This window comes from Myxocyprinus asiaticus, chromosome 35 (genome assembly GCF_019703515.2).
Source record: "Myxocyprinus asiaticus isolate MX2 ecotype Aquarium Trade chromosome 35, UBuf_Myxa_2, whole genome shotgun sequence".
NCBI classification, from domain to species: Eukaryota; Metazoa; Chordata; class Actinopteri; order Cypriniformes; family Catostomidae; genus Myxocyprinus; species Myxocyprinus asiaticus.
The window spans coordinates 4,559,066-4,584,965 of NC_059378.1; the positions used below are offsets into that span (position 1 = coordinate 4,559,066).

The 25,900-nt window shown below is 36.5% G+C and overlaps 1 protein-coding gene across 1 annotated transcript in view; it reads left to right on the plus strand.

Moving 5' to 3' along the window:
- Window positions 1-25,900, plus strand: part of LOC127426169 (rho guanine nucleotide exchange factor 10-like protein) — a 211,383-nt gene that overhangs the window by 86,662 nt on the left and 98,821 nt on the right. The window contains exon 19 of the mRNA XM_051672771.1: window positions 12,801-12,901. Within this exon, the coding sequence (XP_051528731.1) occupies window positions 12,801-12,901 (101 nt within the window). The remainder of the gene's footprint in view (window positions 1-12,800; window positions 12,902-25,900) is intronic.

The window sequence follows — 25,900 nt, forward strand, 5'->3', positions numbered from 1 at the left end:
CAAGTAATGTGACAAAAGCAATGTCTTATTATAAAAAGTCATAAGATATTTTTAAGTGGTTATAAGACATTATAAGTCATTCATTACACATGCACAAAATACAAAATACAACACATTCAGTGTAAACTTTGAGATATTACGAAAAACACTCGTAAAGCTACAATGTTAAAATATATCAGAAACTCTCTATATGAAACTAAAAAAATATGTGTGTTGATTACACATGTAGCCAATCTTCTTGGTTGTAAACATACCCAAGAATAAATAAATGAATAAATAAATCTAACTGATTCTCTACTAGAATCTATTCAATAAACTTTATAGTTTGTGCATCTTATTTGGAGACTTATTTTATAAATAACTTCCATTATATAAGTTTGACTTGTGATGTATTGCATGTTACAATTTTATGTTATGGCTGTTTATAAGAAGATATTGCTTTTGTAACTTAAAGCAGGTAAAGACCCCTTATAATATGATGACATCATAAAGCCTTTTGACTGTTTTCACTATACTGCTTTTGCATGACTGCACTTAAACGATTAACTTAACTTCTGCTGCGTTAAAATTGGATGTTTCTTATGTTATAATGCATTATACGCTTAAGTATAACTATGAATAGGGGAAGTTTTATAATGTGTTATAACTGTAGTTACTTATTTATGAGAAGCTATTTATAAGAAGGTATGAGACATGCCTTTACAATGCATTATAAATATGAACTTCATTGATAGTGTTATCGTGTAACTTGCATTGAGAATACGCTAAGTAAAAAGGAGCTAATACTTCAGTTTATTCATGTTATGCTATAATTTCAGGAGCTCAGGTTTTCAGGACAGTTTTCTCATGTGGTTTAATCTTACTAATCTTTATTATTTTTGATGCATGTTTAAATAATTGTAAGTAGTTTATACTTTTTTCAAAATGTTTGAATTTTTGGTTATTATTTGGTCGGTTACAGTTTGATACATGTTTATTTCAGTTTGCACATTATTGTCAAATAAAATATGCTATTTTGGTTCGACTTAAATCACATACCATTCACTAAAATTTATTAATTTGACTTGATGAAATATTGACTACATTTAAGGTCAAAATACAAAAATTTTAGCTAAAATAAAATAAAGAAACTGTGAAAACTAACACTGCCCACAATGAAATCCATAAAATATCATGGCTACAGACTAAACAAAATGGCTAAGGAGCCATTAGCTCCTAATCTGAAACATTTAGGAGCCAAATGGCAGTTTTAGTTGCCACATCACAGAATTGCTTGATTTAGATTGTTGTTCAAAAACAAGATAGAAAGCCAAAGAAAAGACAGCTGATAACTCATTAATCTGGTGTTTAATATACTGTATATACTGTATAGCTGAGTGCACAAATGTGCATTTCCCTTTTGTCTCATAAGTTTTCGCACCCCTTTCAGAATTTATACAAATATAAGAGATAATATATATATATATATATATTATGTGTGTGTGTGTGTACTCAGAAGTTTGCATACCCTGGCAGAAATTGTGATAATTTGCCATTGATTTTGAAAATATGACTGATCATGCAAAAAAACAGTCTTTTATTTAAGGATAGTGATCATATGAAGCCATTTATTATCACATAGTTGTTTGGCTCCTTTTTAAATCATAATGATAACAGAAATCACGCAAATGGCCCTGATCAAAAGTTTACATACCCTTGAATGTTTGGCCTTGTTACAGACACACAAGGTGACACACACAAGTTTAAATGGCAATTAAAGGTTCATTTCCCACACCTGTGGCTTTTTAAATTGCAATTAGTGTCTGTGTATAAATAGTCAATGAGTTTGTTAGCTCTCACGTGGATGCACTGAACAGGTTAGATACTGAGCCATGGGGAGCAGAAAAGAACTTTCAAAAGACCTGCGTAACAAGGTAATGGAACTTTATAAAGATGGAAAAGGATATAAAAAGATATCCAAAACCTTGAAAATGCCAGTCAGTACTGTTTAATCACTTATTAAGAAGTGGAAAATTCTGGGATCTCTTGATACCATGTCAAGGTCAGGTAGACCAAGAAATATTTCAGTCACAACTGCCAGAAGAATTGTTCGGGATACAAAGAAAAACCCACAGGTAACCTCAGGAAAAATACAGGCTGCTCTAGAAAAAGACGGAGTGGTTGTTTCAAGGAGCACATTCAAGGGTATGTAAACTTTTGATGAGGGCCATTTGGGTGATTTCTGTTATCATTATGATTCAAAAAGGAGCTAAACAACTATGTGATAATAAATGGCTTCATATGATCACTATCCTTAAATAAAAGACAGTTTTTTTGCATGATCAGTAATATTTTCAAAATCAATGCCAAAATTTCACAATTTCTGCCAGGGTATGCACAATTTTGAGCACAACTGTATATATAACTGAGTCCCTCAGTTGTCCTAAGTATCAAAAGCTGGATCTCACATCACAAATATATATATATACTGTATGTATGTATGTATGTATATAAGTATGTATGTATATGGGATATTTGGTACATAACACAGGAATTTTAATTATTAACAAGCCAGAAATACACATGGGACAACTATTTTGAAATATCTGCGCTCCCAGTTGTGAACTCACTGACGGCTGATTCGCTGAGAAAATGACTCGATTTCAAACTGCTAACCTGAGCTCCTGAGTTTAAACGAGCTCTTGTCGGGTGATTCATTATAAAGACCCGGTTCAAAAGAGTCATTTGTTCACGAATCGGACATCATGGCTTGTGCTGTGTTTGTTGCAGAAAGCTTATATCATCAACAGAAAGGGTGAAAAGAGATGTGAGACACTGGCACTCTTAAGATGTATTCAGTAACTCACAAGATGATATCTGACAAAACCGCATATGAAAGCACACATCCAGACTGTCGCCAATGGCGACTAAATTTTAAATGTATTGTCGCAATCATTTATTTTTGGTCACATTTGCAACCATTTTTGTTGCAGTCTGGAGCCCTGAATATGCATATTATACATACATTTTAATGACTTTGGATATATATATATATATATATATATATTTTTTTTAATTACAACCTTGTTTTAACCAAAAAGAAATGCCTCCTCCTCTTTGTTGTCATCCTCTTTTGAAAGATTAGATAATTTAGCCTTTAAAGGAATCATTCACCCATAAATGAATACACTGTCATCATTTACTCACCTTCATGTTGTTGGAAACCCATATTTATTTCTTCTGTAAAACACAAAGGGAGATTTTAGGCAGAATGTCTCACTTCAATCACCATTTACTTCCATTGTATGAATAAAAGATCTCCTTTTGTGTTCCGTGGGAGAAAGAAAGTCATACAGTTTTGGAACAACATGAGGGTGAGTAAATCATGTCAGAATATATACATATGAATGTATATAAGTATGTATGTATGTATGTATATATATATATTATTTATTATTTATTTTTTTGGGGTAAAATATCCCATTATCAAAAAGACATGTTGCTTATTGGTTTTTAAGATGTAAACAGGAAAATTCTATTTTGTCTCTGTTACACATTTCCCTTGAGCAGGTGATCAAGAGTGACACTGCAACATAATGGCTGAGGACATACATGATAATGTTCATCTACAACAACGTTAAGATGATGAAGCAGCCTGGCGCCATGTTCATTTCCCCTAATGAAAGTGCATTACCCGACTTTACTTGTAGCACCCGTTAAAAGCCTGCTCCTCGTCACATTTAATGAAGCTGAGCGGCAAATTACAAGCCTAATAGCATGATGGGAAATCATTAAGTGATAGCATTCAGATTCAGGAGCCCAAGGAATGCCGAAGGTACCGTTACATGGCCCTTTTAGTCTGGGAAGTGCTACATTATAGCTAGTCATAGAGCTTATTCAATTCATTTGACTTAGTCTGTGAGCTGCTGTTTCCTATTCAGAGCCCCAATATCATTTCTCTTTGATGTGGAAACAGGGGCTTTAATACTCTTATTATGTCACATTTAGAGTCACTGAATGTAAATGTGTCAAGACGGAGGCTGCACATTTTTCACAGTGCGGTGCACCTGAATGTGCTTATCGTAATGATGCAGAGTGAGAGCGGAAACTTCACTCACAGAATTGTCCGTGGAAGGAAAGGAAATGAAGATAGGTTAGTGGAGGATGCATGTAAGAAAAGAGCTGAGGAGAAGAGAAGAACATGAGAGGAAAATAGCATAACCTGCAATGCAAAGAACAGCAGTTGATGTTCATTCAAGCGGATAGTTCAATAAAAGTGAAAATTATGTAATCATTTACTCACCCTCATGTCATTCCAAACCTGAATGACTTTCTTTTTTTTTTTTTTTTTTGACAGGGGCTGTAAAGCTCTAAAATGACAAGGACTTATTAGGCGAAACAACAATTCATTCACAAGTTAGACATCACTACTTCTATCATGAGCTCTTTAACCTCATGCGACTCCGCGTCCACATGCGTGGACATTGTATTTTGGCTTTGCGATACGCAACACATAATTTATATGAATTTAGAACAACTATATACTGTTCACAATCTAGACTGTCATTTAAGGGTTAAACTTATGGTGCACCGAGTCACGTTACACAATGACATGACGTCGATTTCCATGAAGCGCTTCTACAGGCACTGAGCCAACAAAAGTGCCTTTGGTAAGAAACCTCTATATGTTTTTTCATTGAAACCTGTTTGGGTGTAAAGGGTACCATCTCTAATTTCCTTTGATATGATGCTTTAAAAGATTCATTCATTTTTCGCATGCCAATGCGCTGATAAACATAATGTCCACATACGTGGATTTTGGGACATTATTTCCTTGATCTGTGGGTCATTATCTTCATTTTAATATACATTTTGTTATATATATATATATATATATATATATATATTATCACTGTACAGTACAGTTCTACTCATTAACAATAGTAAATGTATTCCTATATTCACTGTGCAATCAATGGCTTCATCCAAAAGCTGAAAAATGTCGCTTTCAGAGGCTTTTTATGGGGTTAGGATGAAAATAATGTTCATTTCAAACTGTTCTGAGACCAGTGCAGACAGACAGCACACTGGAGGTTACATGCAAGTCAAAAAATGGGTGCAAGGGAACATCCTATAGCTCTTTATGCAGCTAAGTGCATTCACTCCTAAAATCGAATCAAAAGTTCAGTTTCAGGCTGCAGATGATGTTTGGATCACTCAACATTTTTGTTAGACATGAGACAATGGTAATCAGTACATAGATTCAGAATTTATCATGTATAATTTTATTTTAACATGACTGGCAGTGATTGGATGATGCTGGCCTTTATTTTGAATCAGAATTAATTATGCTAATTTCTGATGTAATATCTGTAACATCTCAAAAACATGAATAACCAACACTCCTGGAAACATAATAAACAATTTGATGAATTAAAAAAAATCTGACTTTCTATAGCTTGGTATTATTTACAATTTCTCAACTTAGTCCCGCTGTCACATACTGTATGTGGACATACATTTTTAGGAAAACTATTTGCTCTTTTGCATGTTTATTAGGTGCTACTAGTTACACATTAAAAAGGGAAATTGAAAATGCACACAGCAGTCACGCTCTGGTCTCAGGACGTTAAAAACCTTGGATAGATGCAGGAGCTGAAAGGTTTGAGACTTCGATTTTGGTCTGTTCCTCGCACATAGTTATCGTATGTCTTCAAAAGACTTGGAATATAGTGCTTCATATGGACTCCTTTATGATGCTTTTATGGTGCTTCTTTTGTCAATTTGAAGCTTGGCTGCCCAAGTCCTCATTCACTGTAGTCATATGGGAAAAAGTGTCCAAAATATTGTTCAAATATTTACCTTTTGTGTTTCACAAAGAAAGAAAATGCATACAGGAGCAGCATGAGGGTATGCAAATAATGACAGAAATTAAAAGTTTTTGTGAGCTCACTTGTTGTAAACAGCATTTTAACTTTACATTTTTAATCACAAAAACATCAAAGTCATTAATTTCAAATAGTAAAGCAACAAAGCCGTGTTAACTTAGAGGAGGTTCTGTATGAGGGACTGATTTTCTGCCTCGGCTCAAGGAAAAGACTCAGCAGAACGTTTAATCTCTGTGCACTTTCTCAATCTAATGTGACAGCCCAACTGCTCAAAAGCAGCACAGTCCCCCGCAGTCCTCCCGATATCTGTCAGTCGCCTGCTCTTCAGACCTTCTTCGGCTGTCTCACATTCTGCTAAACCTGCAAGAGCAATCTGCTCAGTCAGATGTTCAGCAGAACCTCTGCCCTGCTTTCAAAAACATGCCACACACCATGAATTTTCCAAAGCCCCCTTCAAACTGCTATGATGTCACAATGCATTGATTTCGCTAACAAACGAAGTACAGGGAGTGATTGCAATCTTTCTTTTCTTGCTCCCTTTCTCTTGCCAACTATGCCATGTGAGTGGGTGATGCACGCATAGTGTATGCAGTGGCAAGGTTAAGAGGTCACCTGCTAAAGTGGAACAGACATGCGGCCAGAGCGCAAAGCTTTGCATGGGGCCTGTGAAGTGAAGTTAGAGATACTTCTTTTGGAAGTAAGTGCAAGTCAGTAGCCAGGGGCAACAGTGCTTCTAAATGAACTGAAACAGTTCTGTGCTAGAGGATGTCTGGGTGTAATGTGGGCATTAGGGTCAGGTTAGCAAGACTTATGATTACGGTTTAAAATTTTGTCCACTTTCCAGAACCGCCCACTTAGACAGGAAGAGACATCTGACTGAGGCCCTGTTTACGCCTGGTACTAAGATGCGTTTTGAGAAATCCGATCACAAATGGACAGATCACAAATTACAGTTGGTTGTAATAAAGTACGTCTCTTTTGACCGCTTGACCCAAAAAGATCATTCTTTCATTATTCACTCAATAAATAATTCAAAGTTGTATGACTTTCTTTCTTCAGCAGAACACAAAAGGATATATGATTTGTGTGCTTGTCCATATGATGTAAGTCAATGGGGTCCACAACTTTCAAGCTCCAAAAAGGACATAAAGACAGCATAAAGGTAATCCATATGACTCCAATGGTTTAATCAATGTCTTGTGAAGCGATACAATCAGTTTTGGGTGAGAAAGAGACCAAAACGAAACTCCTTTTTCACTATAAATCTTGGCATCTGTAGTCTCCTTGGCTCGATTATGAGAGAAGCGCTTGATGCATGCGCAGAACACTGTACATGTGCTCTGCACATGCGCTCAAGCACTAGGATGTGTAATCAAGCTTCTCTCATGATCAAAAATGCCAAAAATAAACTCTTAGGAGAACATGATCGAATAGGGGCCGGGAAGAAAAAAAAAGGGTAAAGCAAGGAGCAAAGAAAGGCAGTTGAAGTTAATTTAAGGTTATCTTTTTTTCTGTACCGCTCTTTGTACACATACACAAATCCTTTCTCACTATATCCACCCTTCTCTTTAACAAACACTTGCATACAGATGCAGGGAGAGAGGCGGTCCCCAGCATGCATCCTTTGTTCTCTATTTTTCACCCGCTGTTATTTTAGGAGTCTTTCTTTCCATCAGACAACACCTCTCAGCAAGCAGCAAATGGGAAAGTGACACACGTGGAATTTGAAAGCGCTGCCATTGAGGCCGATGCACATTTAGGAAACGGGATAATTAACATCACCCATTCACTTGCTGCAAACTTGCTGAAACGTGTCCTGCCTGTTACATGTTGACAGAAAACACATGCTGATTGAGAATGAAAAATTTATATTGTATACACACAGATGGCTGAAACAAACAGAGGCGAGCCTTCAAGGATTCAGCAACAGAATATTGTTTTTCTTCTAGGGTTTGAGATCTATTTTATGCACTAAACAAAATATAAATCGGATCCTTTATCCAACACAGAATACAATTTACACACTTTCCCCTTCAGTGTAATAGGTTTAGAAATATAAGAGAGAAATACCTTGAAAAACTCTCAAACCTCATAACATATTTTAATAAACTGTCTGAAAGATATCAAATGCTGGTGTTACTGGGGGAGGGCAGGTGAACTGATCTTGGACTAATGTGTGAAATCCTCTGGTCCAACGCCACTTCCTGCTTGATTTACATTCTGCTCCAATCAGCATGCAGAAGAGCAGAGTGTCTTGTGCTGCATCCATTCCACCATCTGTCCTGTCATTCTGCATTAGTGTCACACACGTGCCACAGCACTGACCTGCAGCCATAAATCAGTCTGTTCCTTGCTCTCTGCTCTTCCCTCTCTACCTGGGAGTCTGCCTTCTCTGCTGTTTCTTCATTCAGGCTGCACAGACACGCACAAACTCATACACCCTCTCGTAGCCACCCAGCTTTTCAATCAGCTAGCGGGAGGAACCCAGGGCCATTCTATTTATCGTGTTTAGACCGATGTGGGTGCTCGGCTTTATCCCAGGAATCAAATTAAGCATGGAGCGCACTTCCTCTGCTTTGACCAACCTGCCTTCCCCATATTCCAGTTTTTTTTTTTTTTTTTTTTTTTGGTGAAAGGTTTGTGCTGAGGAGAGAAGTCTATGGGTTATTGTTTGCATTTGCAATTCTGGGAAGGACCGCAACAACACCTGAATTTCAGTTTGAATTTGCTTTTTTATCTCTTCGAGTGTCTTCGAAAACTTTAGTTCATTCTTCCGTATCTGTGTCTTTGCACTTCACACTTTTTCTGTCTATTTTCTATTGCTCGCTCTCTGACTTGCTCGCTCTTCCTCGGGATGGGAATGAATGTTGAACAGGCAGAGGCTGCTGGTGTGACAGTAGCCAAGGCAGGCGTCATCCTATTCTCCAGTCAATTACCTTCTAATGATATTTGAATGTGAATTGCCTTCCATGACTAGTCTTCACCCTCTTTAGCAGGCGAGAGTTCCAAATGAAGTCAAGTTTTTTTTGTTTTTTTTTTTACCTGACTGAAAGAAGGCCTGGGTAGCCGACTATGAATAAATCTGAGGTAATGTTGGGGAGTAGTTAACTAAAAGTAGCAACACTAACAACTTAACTACATTTTTAAGTAGCATGACAGTAGTTCAGCTATTTTCACAATAGTGTAGCTTTTCCAGTACCAAGCTATATTTTCCAACAGTTAGCGCTATAGTGCCAGAAAACGCTACATTTGTCTCATTGTATTGCAAACACAGCACTGGCGCAGAGGGAGTAATCAAACATGCTCACCTAAACTGTCCTCTCCCTCTCTCTCTCTCTCTCTCTCTCTCTCTCTCTCTCTCACTCTCTCTCTCTCATTTAGTGCTGGGAAAACAAAATCATTTAAATAAATCTGTAATTTCAGACAGCAAAGTAAAAGAACCAGTTAAAATAAATAATTCCCATATGTTTAATGTTTGGAACACCTGATTCATTTTACTGAGTCTGTTCTTTCGGACGGTTTATGTCAGACGGTTTGTCAATTTCTGAAATTGATGACTTGGACTAAATAATAAAGAAAAGCAACCGATAAGTGCCCAGCATATAGATGGGAACTCCTTCAATACTGTTTAAAAAGCATCCCAGGGTGATACCTCAAGAAGTTGGTTGAGAAAATGTCAAGAGTACATGTCTGCAAATTCTAGGCAAAGGGTGACTACTTTGAAGATGCTCAAATATAACACAGTTTTGATTTATTTTGGATTTTGTTTAGTCACAACATAATTCCCATAGTTCCATTTATGTTATTCCATAGTTTTGATGACTTTACTATTATTCTAAATGTGAAGAAAAAAAAATATAATAAAGAATGAGTAAGTGTTTCAAAACTTTTGACCGGTAGTGTAAATTATTCACTAATTAAAGAGACTTTACCATCTTTTTTTTTTAAACCAAAATATTTAGTTTAATGGTGCTGTTTGTCACTATAATTTTAATTAAGTTGAATAAAATTTTGTTTTCTAGTTTATTAGTATATTAAGCATACTTTTATGTTCAGTTTAATGTTGTCATCCTATTTGTTTAACAAACATTATTACAAACATTACCCATGGTTTTACTATAGTAATATTGTAGCAAACATGACTGAAGTAACCATGATTACTTTTGTGGTTACTATGATTTTGGTTTAATGGTTTTACTACAAATACCATGTTAAACTATGGTTACTTTGGTAAAACCATGGTTAATTTTCATAAGGGAATGTCAGCTGAATTAAGTATATATCAGCTGATATTATTAAATTCATAATATTCAGTTTGTTATACAGTGCTGTGAAAAAGTATTTGCTCCCATCCAAATTTCTTCTGTTTCTGTGTATATCTCATACTAAATGTTTCAAAAATTCAAACAAAATCTAACATAAAACAAAGGCAATCTGAGTAAACACAAAATACAGTTTTTAAATGATAATGTTATTTATTGAAGCAAAAAAGTTATCCAATACCAAATGGGCCTGTGTGGAAAAGTATTTGCCCCCTTAGTTACTAAATCCCCAAATCTTTGAAACTGCATTCATAATGGGGTTCAGCTGGACTAGACACACCCAGGTCTGATTACTGCCAGCCCTGTTCAATCAAATCAACACCTAAATATAACTTTTTCAGCAGCATGAAGTTGGCTAAAAGGTCTCACCCTGTAGCACACTATGCCAAGGTCGAAAGAAATTCCAGTAATGACGAGGAAAAAGATGATTGAAATACATCAGTCTGGGAAGGGTTACAAAGCTATTTCAAAGGCTCTGGGTCTCCAAAGGACCACTGTGAGAGCCATTAACTCCAAACGGAGAAAACTTGGCACAGTAGTGAACCTTCCAAGAAGTGGCTGACCTTCCAAAATTCCTCAAAGAGCACAGCGACGACTCATCTAGGAAGTCACAAAAAAATCCAAGGACAACATCCAAGGAACTGCAGGCCTCTCTCGCATCAATAAAGCTCACTGTTAATGACTTCCACTATCATAAAGACACTGGCCAAAAATGTCATCCTTGGAAGAGTGGCGAGGCGAAAACCACTGCTAAACCAGAAGAACATTAAGGCTTGTCTGAATTTTGCCAAACCACACCTTGATGATCCTCAAAACTTTTGGGAGAATGTTCTGTGGACTGATGAGTTGAAAGTGGAACTGTTTGGAAGACAGTGGTCCCATTACATCTGGTGTAAATCAAACACAGAATTCCACAAAAACAACATCATACCTACGGTCAAACATGGTGGTGGTAGTGTGATGTTATGGGGATGCTTTGCTGCTTCAGGGTGACTTGCAATAATTGAGGGAAACATGAATTCTGCTCTCTACCAGAAAATCCTAAAGGAGAACATCCGGTCATCAGTCCATGAGTTGAAGCTCAAGCGCAACTGGATTATGCAGAAAGACAGTGATCCAAAGCATAGGAGTAAGTCCACCTCTAAATTGGTCAAAAGAAGAAAAAATTAAGTTTTGGAGTGGCCTAGTCGAAGTCCTGACTTGAACCCGATTGAGATGCTGTGGCAGGACCTTAAACAGGCAATTCATGCTCGAAAACCCTCCAATGTGGCTGAACTAAAGCAGTTCAGCAAAGAATAGTGGGCCACAATTCCACCACAGCATTGTGAAGGACTGATCTCCAGTTATCGGAAGCATTTTGTTGCAACTGTTGCTGCTAAGGGTGGCACAACCAGCTATTAAGTTTAAGGGGGCAGTTAGTTTTTCACATGGGAGATATAGGTGTTGGATAACTTTTTTGCTTCAATAAAAAATATATATATGTAAATATTTGAAAACTGTATTTCAGGTTGCCTTTGTTGCCTTTATTTTATGTTATTACTCCTTTGAAGACGTAAAACAATTTAGTGTGAAAAATACACAAAAATAGAAGAAATCAGGAAGGAGCAAATACTTTTTCACAGCACTGTATATCTAAAAGTATTTCCTTATAATATTTTCTAAGAATCTGATATCTTCTTCTTAAAATTTTTACTAACTTATAGCATAGCTAACCACTTACAAAATAATAATAATAAAAAAAAAGTGTATCTTGAGTGTTGTGTTGCTACTTTAAGTTAACAGTAGCTCAAAAGTTGGTTGCATTCAAAAGTAGCTGCCAAAAACAATTCGGCAATCAACATGAGACACTTTAAAAGCAAAGGGAATAGTTTTAAAGGGATTGGTTAAAACAGAGTTTATTATAATCTAATATACTGTAGATATTAAATCACATTTTTGATTTAAAGTGTCACTCATTCAAAACCAGGGGGATTTCTTGTGTCCATTGTCCTTCAGCAACTCATATTAAAAACCTCCTCCCACCCAGAACCACACAGTGCTCAGTCATGCTCACTCATTCCCCCCCTTGTAAAATTGCATTGAAGCTGAAAAGATCTGGACCATTAACCTGGCTAAACACTTTGGCTCAGAATGCAGATCAACTCTTCAAGCTCTGCTCAGCTCTTGGCCTCGCCCTTCCCGCCGTTCCACATGTAACCCTCCATACCACCACATCCACATATCATACATTCTCCTTGACCTTTGCTTTTTTTCTGCCTCTTGTATTTAAATAAGGAGGAAATTTTCTCTATCTTTTCCACTGTCTCCTTCACATTCCTGTAAGCACTGAATACATAGAGCAAAAAGACCAAGTACATGGATTCAGGCTCAGTTTGAGAACAAGTTGAATTGGAGAGCGTGGCAGCTGCGCTCCCTATGGTTTCATGGTGCACTGCAGCAAAAATATCTCCTCTTATTATTAATACTGATAATTAAGGTACCATCACGTTGTGCCGTGCTTTTACGTCAGCACTGGAACCTTGAGTGGTGCACCTTCCTAAGAGAACGATCCCATGTTGGTTAAATCAATGTACCTTCATCTCACCATCTGTTGGGTGTTTTTCTCATTTAGGTCTGGGCGTCCTGTGAGCTTTACGGTGGTCTTCAACACTCCAAGCCCCCTTAGCAAGATCTCCTGGGTCAACCGGTTGCACCTGGCCAAGATAGCATTAAGTGAGTTCTGACTTTTATCCCCTTAACACATGACAAACGGGAGGCCTCTTAATCTGTGACATATGTACTGTGGTTAAGATATGTAGAGGAATCCGCTGAGTAAATTACAGCCACTAAACTAGGAGAGTCAAACCAATAATTCAAGGCAAATAAATACAAATCAATTATGCTTAAACATTCACGTGAATTTATTTAACTTGCATGATATTAGAAACTGAGAACTAGTTCATGTTCGGAACCGGTTCTTGACTTTCGGTTTTGTTAATTATTTGATTCCTGTAGTTTGAGTGTGATTCACTTGAGACGATTCTTTTTAGTGAATCTGACTTTCAGGTTTGAGGCTGCTGACACTGACAGTAAATTAGGCACGGCAGTACTGACAGTTGTTCATATGGTACGTAAGCCCTGAACCGCACTGTGAAACCACAATATTATGAATGTTCACAAAACACTCTAAAGAACTTGTCTCATGTGAATGACAGTGCTTCACACAGTTCTGGGAACGTTATGTGTGTGCGTTCCTCTATTCTTATGACTTTGTCGTGTGGATCTATAAGATATTTTTAAAAGTGTCAATAATCCTGCTCTTTGGCACATTTCAAGTTTGTGTTCAATTATTTGGATTGTAAAATCTATGCAGCCTTTGGATTTTTGAACTTTTGCGGTTGTGCGCTGTCTCCATGATTATATTCACGTCTCCCACTGAATGTGTGTAGATGCGCTCTGCAATGTGGAATAGCCTTTCTGTGGACGACCCCCCCATACCACAGCTGTCACCATTTAAGCATAAGATTTCATGATTACTGATAGTGGCACCTGGTGGCCGAATGTTGGTACTGCATGCTAATTGTTAGCTAGCTAGCAAAAACATGTAAGTGGGAAAAAAAAGAAAAAAAAAATTGGAGAAAAAAAAAATAGACAGAAAAAAATATTTATTTTTAGAGAAAAAACAAATTTGTTTTAGAGGGAACAAAATTTTAGACATTTTTTTTTTTTGTTTTTTTGTAGGACATAAGTGCTTTTTTATCACAATGTGGTTCAGGGCTTCTGTAATATGGTAATGTGAACTTAAAGATAGACCTACACATTATTTGATTTTTGATGTAATCAGTCACTGTGGAATAAATAAATAAATAAATAGTAATAATAATAAAAAAAAAGAAAAGTTCATGAATAAAATGTCATCGTATTTTTTGTTCATAATAATTCTTTAATCTACAGAACCAGTTGGATTGCATTTATGCCTCTAAAAAGTCTGTGTAAACCCGTCTTTTTCAAGAATTTTATTATATGTCAGTCTGATTTGTTAGATATGATCTGTTGAAATATGAAATGATCTCATCATTTGGCAAAAAAAAAAAACAAACAACAAAAAAAAAAAAAAAAAAAAACGCAATGGAGATTTAAAGCAATAAAAATAGAATTTTGTATTTCCAAATATTGCAACCTAGTCTCATAAAACATTACTATAACTACATTTTTGAAAACTGAGTTTTACGTGCCGCTTTTTACGGTGAAATGAATACTAGAGGTGCTACAACAACTGTGTGTTTTATTCACTTTCATGCAAATCACGGGTACTATGGCTGATTATGACTTTATAAACACTCATTTTTCACTCTGTTACTCACATCCTGCTATGCTATTATATCAAAAGACTTTTACTCTAACGCATCATTTGAAAAACATTACATTTTAACACTTGTATTACAGACCCACCTACATTTACACATTTATTCCATTGTGATTAACTTCCACTGTAGCTCACCTGCTAGTGTGTTGGACTTTGGACTTCGAGACAAAGCACTCCAAATGAAAGTGAAAGTGAAGCGAAAGTGCTATAGAAGTGACTTGAAATTACGTAGCTGCTTCAGCAAATGTGCTTTTAATGTCGAATTTGCTTTTAAAACACTAATGGTTAGGTTAAGGTTAACGTTTCAGGTTAGGGAGGTATGTTTTACTCATTAAAACATCCATCTAATATTCACCTTAAAAACTTTTTCTGAATATAACATAATTTCACTCGCTTCTGGCGAAACTGGATCTAAAAGTTGACTCCAAGTTTCCTCTGAATAATTATTACAGACTACAATACATTAATGCAGATTCGATGCTGGTGGCAGCCCTGTATTTTAAACGAGTCTTTATGAGTAATTAGTCTTCTTTTTAAGCTAAGAGCAGTTATCCAGCTAAGAGCAGTGAGTGGTTTTCTTGTTTCTTTTTAATATTATTGTTTGATTAATATTCAGTATTTACCAATTTTATAATGATATGTAATCTAATGGCCTTTGCTGAATGACATCAGTAAATTCTATTTTCCTTTTTGTTTTACCCAACCCGGTCTCATAGAACCATGTTATTACATACATTTTTGCAAATCGAATTTGATGTGGCTCGTATCGTGGCACACAATCTCATGACATCAAAACACTTTACTATAGCACATGATTTTTGCATGCAACATGTGCATTACATAGCCTACTACATTTACAAGCTTGTTGAGTGGTGGACCTTCCTAAGAGAGCAGTAGCTCAATTGATAGAGCATTGCACTTGTGATGCAAAGGATCAAAGTACAAGTCCTGAAGAGTACGTGAGTCGACACATGAGCCGGAAGTGTAATAGAAATGACCCATTTCTGGTTTAGGTTTAAGGTTAGGGAGGTAGGTTTTGTTGATTTAAGTTTTGGTAAGACATTTCTATGATTTTTGCACAGTGCGAACACCAGTCTTAGTTAGAATACCAATACGCAAAGCCAGAGAATATTTGCTACATCCTGAAAAATAGAGGATGATAAAACAAGCTCAGTCTTACTGCTTGTTTATCTAATCTCTGCATTTACAAGGTTGCGACTTGTTGACTTCCTCTGTGTTTGTCACATCAGTGATAAATCAGAGTGCAGCCATGTTTTATTTTTGTCTTATCGATGCATAAACCAGTTATAATATGTTTTAACCTCAGGGGCAAGGAGATATCCAGCCACAGTATCTTAAACTGTAACTCCCTGAAGAAGTTGTACCTACTTCTCCCATGACATTCTAATAGAAATTGCATGTCTAACTCTGGTTTACTCCATAGGCTTGATTAAATCGTGAATGAGAATATAAAGTTTTTGAAATTTCACAACAGTTTAGGAATGTAAATAGTGGCGTAATCAGATGCCTTGCATATACACTCACTGGGAACTTTATTAGGAACACTATGGTCCTAATAATTTGTACAACATGGTCTTCTGCTGCTGTAGTCCATCCGCCTCAAGTTTCAATGTGTTATGCATTCTGAGATGCTATTCTGCTCACTACAATTGTACAGAGTGGTTATCTGAGTTACCGTAGCCTTTCTGTCAGCTCGAACCAGTCTGGCCATTCTCTGTTGACCTCTCTCCTCAACAAGGCTTTTCCGTCTGCAGAACTGCCGCTCACTGGATTTTTTTTGTTTTTGGCACCATTCTTAGTAAAATCTAGAGACTGTTGTGTGTGAAAATCCCAGGAGATCAGCAGTTACAGAAATAATCAAATCAGCCCGGCTGGCACCAACAATCATCCATGGCCCAAATGACTGAGATCACATTTTTCCCCATTCTGATAGTTGATGTGAACATTAACTGAAGCTCCTGACCCGTATCTGAATGATTTTATGCATTGCACTGCTGCCACATGATTAGCTGATTAGATAATCGTATGAATAAGTAGGTGTACATTATCCTTCTTATCCTTCACCTCTGTGGAGATACTGTAGACTATATAGGTAGACTATATTTTGAAGAATGTTGAGACTTTTTTCCATATAAGTAAATGGGTGACTGAGGCTGGCAGTCCCTAACATCCTCTCTCCTTTTGTGCTCCACGGAAGAAAGTAAATCATACGGTTTTGGAATGCCAATGAAATGATGACAGAATTTTCACTTTAGAGTTAACTATCCCTTTAAATAAAGCCAGGATAATGGCATATTGGTCTTGAGGTTAGCATTTTGCTTTGCGTTTAAGGGGTTTTATAATAGATGAAGTTATTGTTTACAAACAAATGCTCAGCGGCAGCACTTCTGGGTTCTTTTGGCTCTTTTGGTTTCCATTTTCTAAACGCTCTCCATTCACACTGGCATTTTCAAACATATTCCAAACGTTGCTCGTCCACACTGAAATTTACGAAATGCTTAAATTCCTCTACTGCGTATGCGAGAAAAAAACAAACAAAAATGCATAAGAAGCATGGCCCTGCGACATTTCCATGCATGGTCTGAAACGCAATTGTCCTCATGTTCCACCGTTTTGAGTAAAATTCCCATTGCCTTTAAAGGAATGCAATGTGAAGGTTGAACAAAGTAACATTTATTTTTAACAACGCTATCAAAGTGGATAGCAGAAACAACAGCACTACTACAACATGGGCCGCCATCTTGATTTTTTTTGGTTGAATGGATCACACAACTGCGTCACATGACAACAAATATGTCATCGTTTTCAAATATCTCCATGTTCCCTGTCCACACTACAACGTGAAGACGGCGCTTTCAAGTTTATCCACTTGGGAGATGGTTTCAAAGAAAACATATTAGTGTGGACGTAGCCTTGGCACCTCAGAAAATAACTGCTTTCAGTGGTTCTTTTGTTCAAACTGAGCTAAAAATGCAAAAAAAAAAAAAAAAAAAAAAAAAAGGCTGTTTGTGGGACTGAAACACCACAGAGATCTAGGCTTTGGTGGATCAGAAGGACAAACTCAGGATTTGACAATTTACGTTTCACGTTATGGTTATAGTGTCTAAAGTCAAGTTGATAAGACCCACTTAACCCACAGCTGCTCTTGGTAGATTTGAACTTTTTGCGAAGAAATCGCACAAACACCGATCGCAAATGGCTGTTTTTATAATTTCCAAAGTGTAACCGCTGTGACATACAGTATATGAGGCCTAATATGATCTATCGATGATCTAAGATGTAAGATCTAACAGGATGACCCTGTCTCCACCACAGCAGTACATTCTGGCTGTTTGTGAATGTACTGTATATGCAAATAAATATAATACACTACTTCTAAAATTTGTCTTTGCATTCACTTTGAATGCAGTATGGAACTTGTTCAATCTAAATTGACTCATATTGAACAATGAAAGTCAAATATTATTATGTACTCTGTAAACCAATAATTTTAGAAGTTATGATGTATATTGCATGTTTTCACTTTTATATGCCACATTTCTCACTAAATCAAACAGACCTATTAGTTCTGTCCATAGTTCAAAAAGAACCAACATATATTTCTTCACTACATACCAAAATACACAGATGAGCCAAAACATTATGACCACCTGCCTAATATGCTGTTCGTCCTCCGTGTGCCACCAAAACAGCACCGACCTGCTTAGGCATGGACTCTACAAGACCCCTGAAGGTGTCCTGTGGTATCTGGCACCAAGACATTAGCAGCAGATCCTTCAAGCCCTGTAAGGCCAGGCAACCTTCTTCCACTGCCACTGCATAATATTTTGTCTCATCAGTGTATATCCCTTTATATAATTTGTATTAGCATAAACCAACATTGTGATTATAGAACGTTTAACAGGTTAGTAAAATCACAGCATTGCCCATATCCACCATTTAAATGTGCTCTACTTTTGGGAAAAACCCAAAAGTATGGTTGCCTGCTGTGAGACGTCACTGTATTGTCAAATAACACAAATTTGCAGCTTTATGTCACATTAAATGCATCCCTACAGCAAGCAATACACCCCCACCAAAAAAAAACAAAAAACAATGGCGACAAAATCCGAATTGTAAAAGCACGAAATACATCAGAGGAGTGTTTGTGTCAGTCTGTGGGCATGGTCAGAGGTGTGGGTGCTAAGAGACCCATCAAAAGTACCTGATGGATGATTGATGGAGCCCATCTTCCCAGTTCCATGCTTTTGTAGTCTATTCTACTAGCTTAAGTTTAACAAGACAAAACAAGTAGCTTTATTTCATGCAAGGGCATAATCAAAGATTACAGCATCTAACTTGATAGACACATCAAGAAATTAGAAGAAATAAGGGGAACGGGATCTAGGTGTAATAAGGGCATAATCAAAGATTACAGCATCCAACTTGACAGACACATCGAGAAATGAGAAGAAATAAGGGGAACGGGAGCTAGGTGTAATAGAGCATTGCCTGTTTTTTTTTTTTTTTTTGGATCCATATCTGATTTCTTATCATAACAAGTGCAGAGTACAAGGTTTACCCTGTTTTTCAAGCTTTACAATGTTTTTGGGTGAATTATCGTTTTTTTGAAAACAACAGTAATGGTCTTGCATATGCTGTCCAGCACAGGGTGTTGAAAATAATTTTATGGCAATTGGCAAATAGCAATCTCAGCTGACACTAAGTGGATGTTGGCGGCGTACGTAAGTGGTAAGGTCCCTAAAACAAAGCTAGCTAGTGACAAGGAGAATAACAAACACTTCTAAGAGCCTTTCAAAAAAAAAAAAAAAAAAAAAAAAAAAACTCTTTCTGAGTGTTTGTTGCAAGAGGCAATTTGGCTGTCCCTGCATTATCTGCTTTGCTTACTTGGCCGCCCCTTGCGCATCTGTCATACTTTTTACTCCAGGGAATATTTTCCAGGTCTGGAAAGTCAGTTTATGCATAGCCATATACCTTGAGGTCTTGGATACAAAAAAAATGCTACAATATTTTCACCATTTTTGCCCAGGAAAAAAAAAGATAAAGTTCGTTAAACACATGTTGACTTTTTGTGTCAACTTGCCTCAATAGTGGGGCATGTTATCACACTAAATGGGGTCAGTTTTCATAATGAAACTTGCCACTAAACCAGTGTGTAGGTTTCATGTGAACATTGGGGGGTGACGGGGGAACATGTCCCAACCATCACAACCGCCAAAAGAAAATCTAAGCCCATTTTTAAATCTACATCTGCACTAAACAGCCTATTTTAGAAAATATCGAAAATTATTAATGAAACTACTAAAAGTGAAAAGGTATCTTCAATTACGAAACATTTTCAAAATATTGTTTTGGCCAAAAAAAAAACAAACAAAAAAATATAGTAATTTACAAATGTATAAGGTTTAAAACACATGTGACGTATGTTACTTGCCCTGACCTGACTTTCATGAAAAATACTTTTGTCTTAAGAATACGTTTAAACCTTTTGATAAAAATCTGCCTTCATAATATAGTTTACGGTTGCCTGAATGTATGCCAATGTGGTTTGATTATGCTTGCTTGTTTCCCCAAGAGCAAAAATATGATGATGGTGAAAATTTGCTTTGGATGGCAGAATTCCATTTTGACATGTACAGTCGAACGCGAGCCTGTAAAAGTATTATTATATACACGCAATCTTGACTGTTGTTTTTACATTCATCTCTTGATGTCCGCTACTTCATGACAGCAACAATTCAAACATGAGTGTTGCCACCTTGTGGACTTCAAATGTGAATGTTGCCACCTTGTGGACCCACTAATTACTGCAAATAACTCGAGGTGCATGCACATTCTGCACGTTTAAAGAGGTGCGATTTGAAAAATCGGGCTGCTCGCGTTTAGTGCTCGTGCACTCTACTGATGACGAAATTTGTGTTACACGTCCTGTACGGATGCTCAGCATCCCCTGCTGTTTCATCTAAACTAGAATACTAGAAATCAAAAACTAGAATTATTTTCATATTATTGTGGGGACACAACAATGTCCATTATCTGTCCCAGTTTTCATAAATAATCCAATTGTAAATTGTCTGAATATTGTAAACACGCCCAAGTGCGCCTCGCGGTTAAGGATTAAGGGGACACTTTAGGAGCTCTGACACAATTCGACAATTGGCCCTTGTGAAAACCTCCCCATGTGACAACTAGCCCCGCTCTCCTGTGTAACTTTATCACGCCCTCCTCCTCATCACAAAGTCGCTTTTTTGATTGATATTATTGATTGAGTCTGGTAGATCAAATTCCTCTGTTATATTTTGTAATTTGTGTGTTTAAGCTTCAGTTTCACGTGAATTGAAAGTTCACGTTTAGTCCGTGAAACCTGGCCATTAAAGCACCACACGGCCACCATCCGTAACCATAGCAACAGCTCCAGTACCCACACAGGCACAAGAGTTTTCCCATTTAGGCTTACAAAATCTTATGAAAAACTATTTTATACTATATATTTATACATTATATAATATTGTTGCCACATGTAAATAAAGCATTTCATGGTTTTTAACTGTGGATTCTAAATTCTTATAGTTAAATTAACCATATAATCGCGTCATACCTAATTCAATGCATACACTTAAATATTTATACACTGTATCATATCAGACATTCAGAAAAAGCATTAGGGTTAATGTTTCAGAAAAAATATTTACCCTTTCAGAAAATTACACTTTTTACCTGCTCATCAAAAATGCCTATCTGCTTTCCTCACCATGAAAAACAACTGATCATTTCTATGAACACCTTTAACATCTTCACTGACTCCACATATGACTCATGTGATATAGTTCATATGAAAGTTTTGTGTGGGTTAAAGACCTACAGACCGAAATTCCACGTTGTCAGCCACTGACTGTCATGCTAGTTTTATTCCTGCAGGGGGCGCTTGATGCTTTAAAACCGAATCCTCCATTCATCCACATTTAAATCTAAGAACGCTTTATATACATTTGGAGACAATTTACACTGGATAGTTATTTTTTATAAAAACTGATAATTGCAAGGATTCACACCTGTGAATGAAAATCTGTAACACATTTGTAAATACATTTGTAACATTGTATTGCGAATGCAGCAATGGAGCCGAAGGAGTAATTAAACACACTCCCCTAAACCATCCTCTTTCTCTTATATGTAGTGCTGGAAAGCCAAATAATTACGGTGATTCGGTTCTTTCAGACAGTTCATGAAATTGGATAAACTGGTTAAAATAAATGATTCCCTTATATTTAGCATAGGGAACGCCGATTAATTTTAGTCAGTCGGTACTTTCGGACGGTTCATGTATATGATCTAGTTCAAATAAATGATTCACTGATTCACTTGAGCCCTGCGTAGCCATAAAGGGACTTTACCTTCTTTTTTTAAGCAAAAATATTCAGTGTATTGCTAATATTTATCATTTTATTTAGATTCAGTTATATAAAATATGGTGTTTTGTAGTGTATTAGTGTATTTTAAGTATAAATGTATGTTCAGTTTAATGTTGACACCCTATTTGTTTAACCTTACGAAAATGACCCATGGTTTTTCTATGGTAAAATTGTAGTAACATTGACTGTAGTTACCATGGTTAATTTAGTGGTTACTATGGTTTTACCACAAATGACATGGCTAATCTGTGGTTAATGTTATAAAACCTCGTCACCACATTTAAATATATAACTATCTGATGAACTGATGGCAAAATGAAATAATATCATTCGATTGTTGTATATCTTAAAATATGTTCTTCTTTAAATAGCTTTCATGTAGTTAGCTACTATTTGCTACTTGCTTGTAGTGTACCTAACTACTTTTCTAAGAGTAGCTTGATTGTTGGTAACTACTTTAAGTTAAGAGTATCTCGTAGCTTGGAAAGCTATACAGTTTCAAATTAGCTTCCCCAGCACTGATAACCAGTCCCAGTTCCTCCATCCATCTGGTCCTTTTTCACGCATATTGATTTGATTAACAAGCAGAGTGGACTCTCACAAGTCCATGCCACCTGTCCACTACACATCCTTACTTTGATTTGAAACTTCCGGCTGATATAAAATGCACAGAAACCTTTTTTTTCTCTCTCTCTCTCTCTCTCTCTCTGATGAGGGACATTAACGAGGCCCAGCAAAGGGTAACATATGCTTGTTGCTACATAAAACAGGCTGTCAGAAAGCAGTGTTTGTGATATTGTGGCAGCATGCTGGGAATTAATGGGGTGGGAGATGGAGGGCTTCAACATGACTGTGCACAAGTGTGTCCTCAGGGTTTCATTAATTAATGAAGATGTGGCTCAGAGATTGCCACAGCAAATCCATGTGCTCTAGAGAACAGGTCCGATTTATTAAATTTTTCCCCCAGTGCTCCCTTGTTACAGGTTCAAGGGTACAATCTTAATTAATATGTTCAGTCCAGTCTGTTTTAATTGAGATTTTCGGAGTCATGGGCAAAATCATGTTAGGTTTGACATGCGGTTTTCAAGGGTTCCCATGAGAAGCATGGAGGAGATTGCAAAAGGATGCTCAACTTGAGCAGAGTAGTGATGCTACTATACGCAAATTAAAGGGATAGTTCACCCAAAAATGAAAATTCTTTCATCATTTACTCATCCTCATGCCATCTCAGATGAATATGACTTTATTTCTTAGGCTGAACTCAAATGAAGATTTTTAGAAGAATATTTAAGCTCTGTAGGTCCTCACAATGTAAGTGAATGGGTACCAAGATTTAGAAGCTCCAAAAGGTGAACAAACACAGCATAAAAGTAATCCATAAGACTCCAGTGGTTAAATCCATGTCTTCAGAATCAATAGGATAGGTGTGGGTGAGAAACAGATCAACATTTAACTCAATTTTTGCCATAAATTATCCTCCATGGCCAGTAGGTGTGATATGCACGAAGAATGCAAATCACCAAAAACAAAATACAAATTTGAAAGTGGAGATTTATAGGAAAGAATGACTTAAATATTGATCTGTTCCTTTTTTAAATAAGGGATAGACAGGTCAAAATGTTTTTTTTTGTTTTTTTTTTGTGGTAATCAACGTTGTCACAAATGCTGTTGATTGAGCTTAACTTATTGAACCCAGAACATTCCTTTGAAAGATATTGCCCACTTAAGTAGTTTCAATGTAAAAAAAAAAAAAAAAAAAAAAAGAATTTCTTTCAACTTAAGAAGTTGTGTTGAGACAACTAAATAATCCTTTGAGAAAACTGTTTATTATTAGTTATCTGGATTTGACAGGTTTTGTTCTAATTGTTAAAATTGGGACACACAAGGCTACCCAGGTTGCATTGCAACACCTAGAGTTTTGATGTTTAAGTTATTAAAGAACTTTATGAACACCAGCAAAGGCTGGACATTTAATAGTTTGAACAGGAGGCACAGAGTTTTCAATACAAAGCTCAGTAATGGTGACACTCAACAAACACCATTAAATAAAATATTAGCTATTAACATCACCACACAACTATTAACGAACAGTAATAACAAATACAACAAAAAACAGCACAAATAAAGTCTACAAATCGCAAAAAAAATAAAAATAAGCCTACAACACTAACCTCATTATTTATTCATGCTACAATGCAGGCTGGGAGCTGGCAAATCTTCACTTTTTCAGTCAACTTTGTTAAGTGAGTTGAAAAAGTAAATACAATTGTTTATCCAACTTAAGTACAAGTTAATAGAATCAAAACTTAAGTTAAGTTGCCATGGAATTTTAGTTGTCAACTCAAAAAACTAGTTGATACAACTTAACCTTAAAGTCAGTTTTTACAGTGCTGTGGACTTCTAGAAAGTAGAAATGCACCATAAGGCAGCGTAAAAGTAATCCATAAGACTCCAGTGGTTAAGTCCATATCTTCAGAAGTGATTTTATAGGTGTGGGTGAGAAACAGATCAAGATTTAAGTCCTTTTTTACTATAAATTCTCCTTACTGCCCAGTAGGTGGCAATATGCACAAAGAATGTGAATCGCCAAAAACAAAAGAAGAATGTGAAAGTGAATGTAAAAGTGGCGATTTACAGTAAAAAAAAAGGACTAAAAAATAATCTGTTTCTCACTCACACCTATCATATTTCTTCTGAAGACATGGATTTCACCACTGGAGTCATATGGATTACTTTTATGCTGCCTTTATATCATTTTTGGAGCTTCAGAATTTTGGTACCCATTCACTTGCATTGTATAGACCTACAGAGTTGAAATATTATTCTAAAAATCTTTGTTTTTGTTCTGCAGAAGAAAGAACATCTTACACATCTGGGATGGCATGAGGGTGAGAATGATGAGAGAATTTTCATTTTTGGGTGAACTTTCCCTTTAACCAAAGTTAAGTCAGGTTTAATGAGACTTTCATATAACAAAAGGAAAACAAAAATATAATAATAATAATTAACCCTTGGGACATTAAACTGCCCAAAGTTTAAGAAATGGCCAAACATGCTTGGTATGACAGCCGTAATTTGTAAATATCATCATAAATTAAATAAATAATCGTTCTGCCTGGCATTGATCCCTGAAATGCTGACCAACATCTTGCACACAAGCTCTTTTGATTCAGCTATATATTTGCTGCTTTTGTCATAATGCTGATTGATTGACTTCCTTTGTAATTAATCATCACAGCTGATTAAACGTGCACTGCTGTTTGTCAATAATTTCAAAGCATAATTAAAACTAAATCCCTATTATGCATTGCTCATGCAAATCTACTAAGCCCCTTCTGAAAAGATCGCAAGATCCATGGGTGGTTGCCAGCTATTATTCTGAATAATAAACAAGTTTGAGTAAAAGTTCACTGTATTGTTTTGGAGAACACAAGTGTTATTAAAAAATGGTGCATGTGCACGTTATCCTAAATAGATGTGTCTGCCCGGGCTCTTATGGCTGGTGCACCATTCAGAATGAGTCAAGGGAACAAACCTCTTCAGTCTGATGAAAGTGTCTGAGTATAGTCCCCACCAAGGCTGTTGGTTCAGCTATTCACAGCCTCCCTGTGTGGCACTTTACTAGCCCTTTCTGATGAATGTTTTAAATTATGCATTCAGATGATATTAAAAAGCCATTTGGATGTTTTGGGAAAATGAAACAAGGGCACCAATAATTTGGGTGCTGCATTTAGGAGAAACGTTTTTAATGTGAACCTAAAATAGCCAACAATACAGCGACTACTAAAAATGTTTGCATTCTTTTGTCACACTGTAAAATGTCATTGCATTAGCAAGTGTAATTTGTAAACCAGGGGTCGGCAACCTATGGCACGGGGTAATCACTGGCACTCCAGCAACAGCGAGAGAGGAGTAGACTATTTTATTTAGATG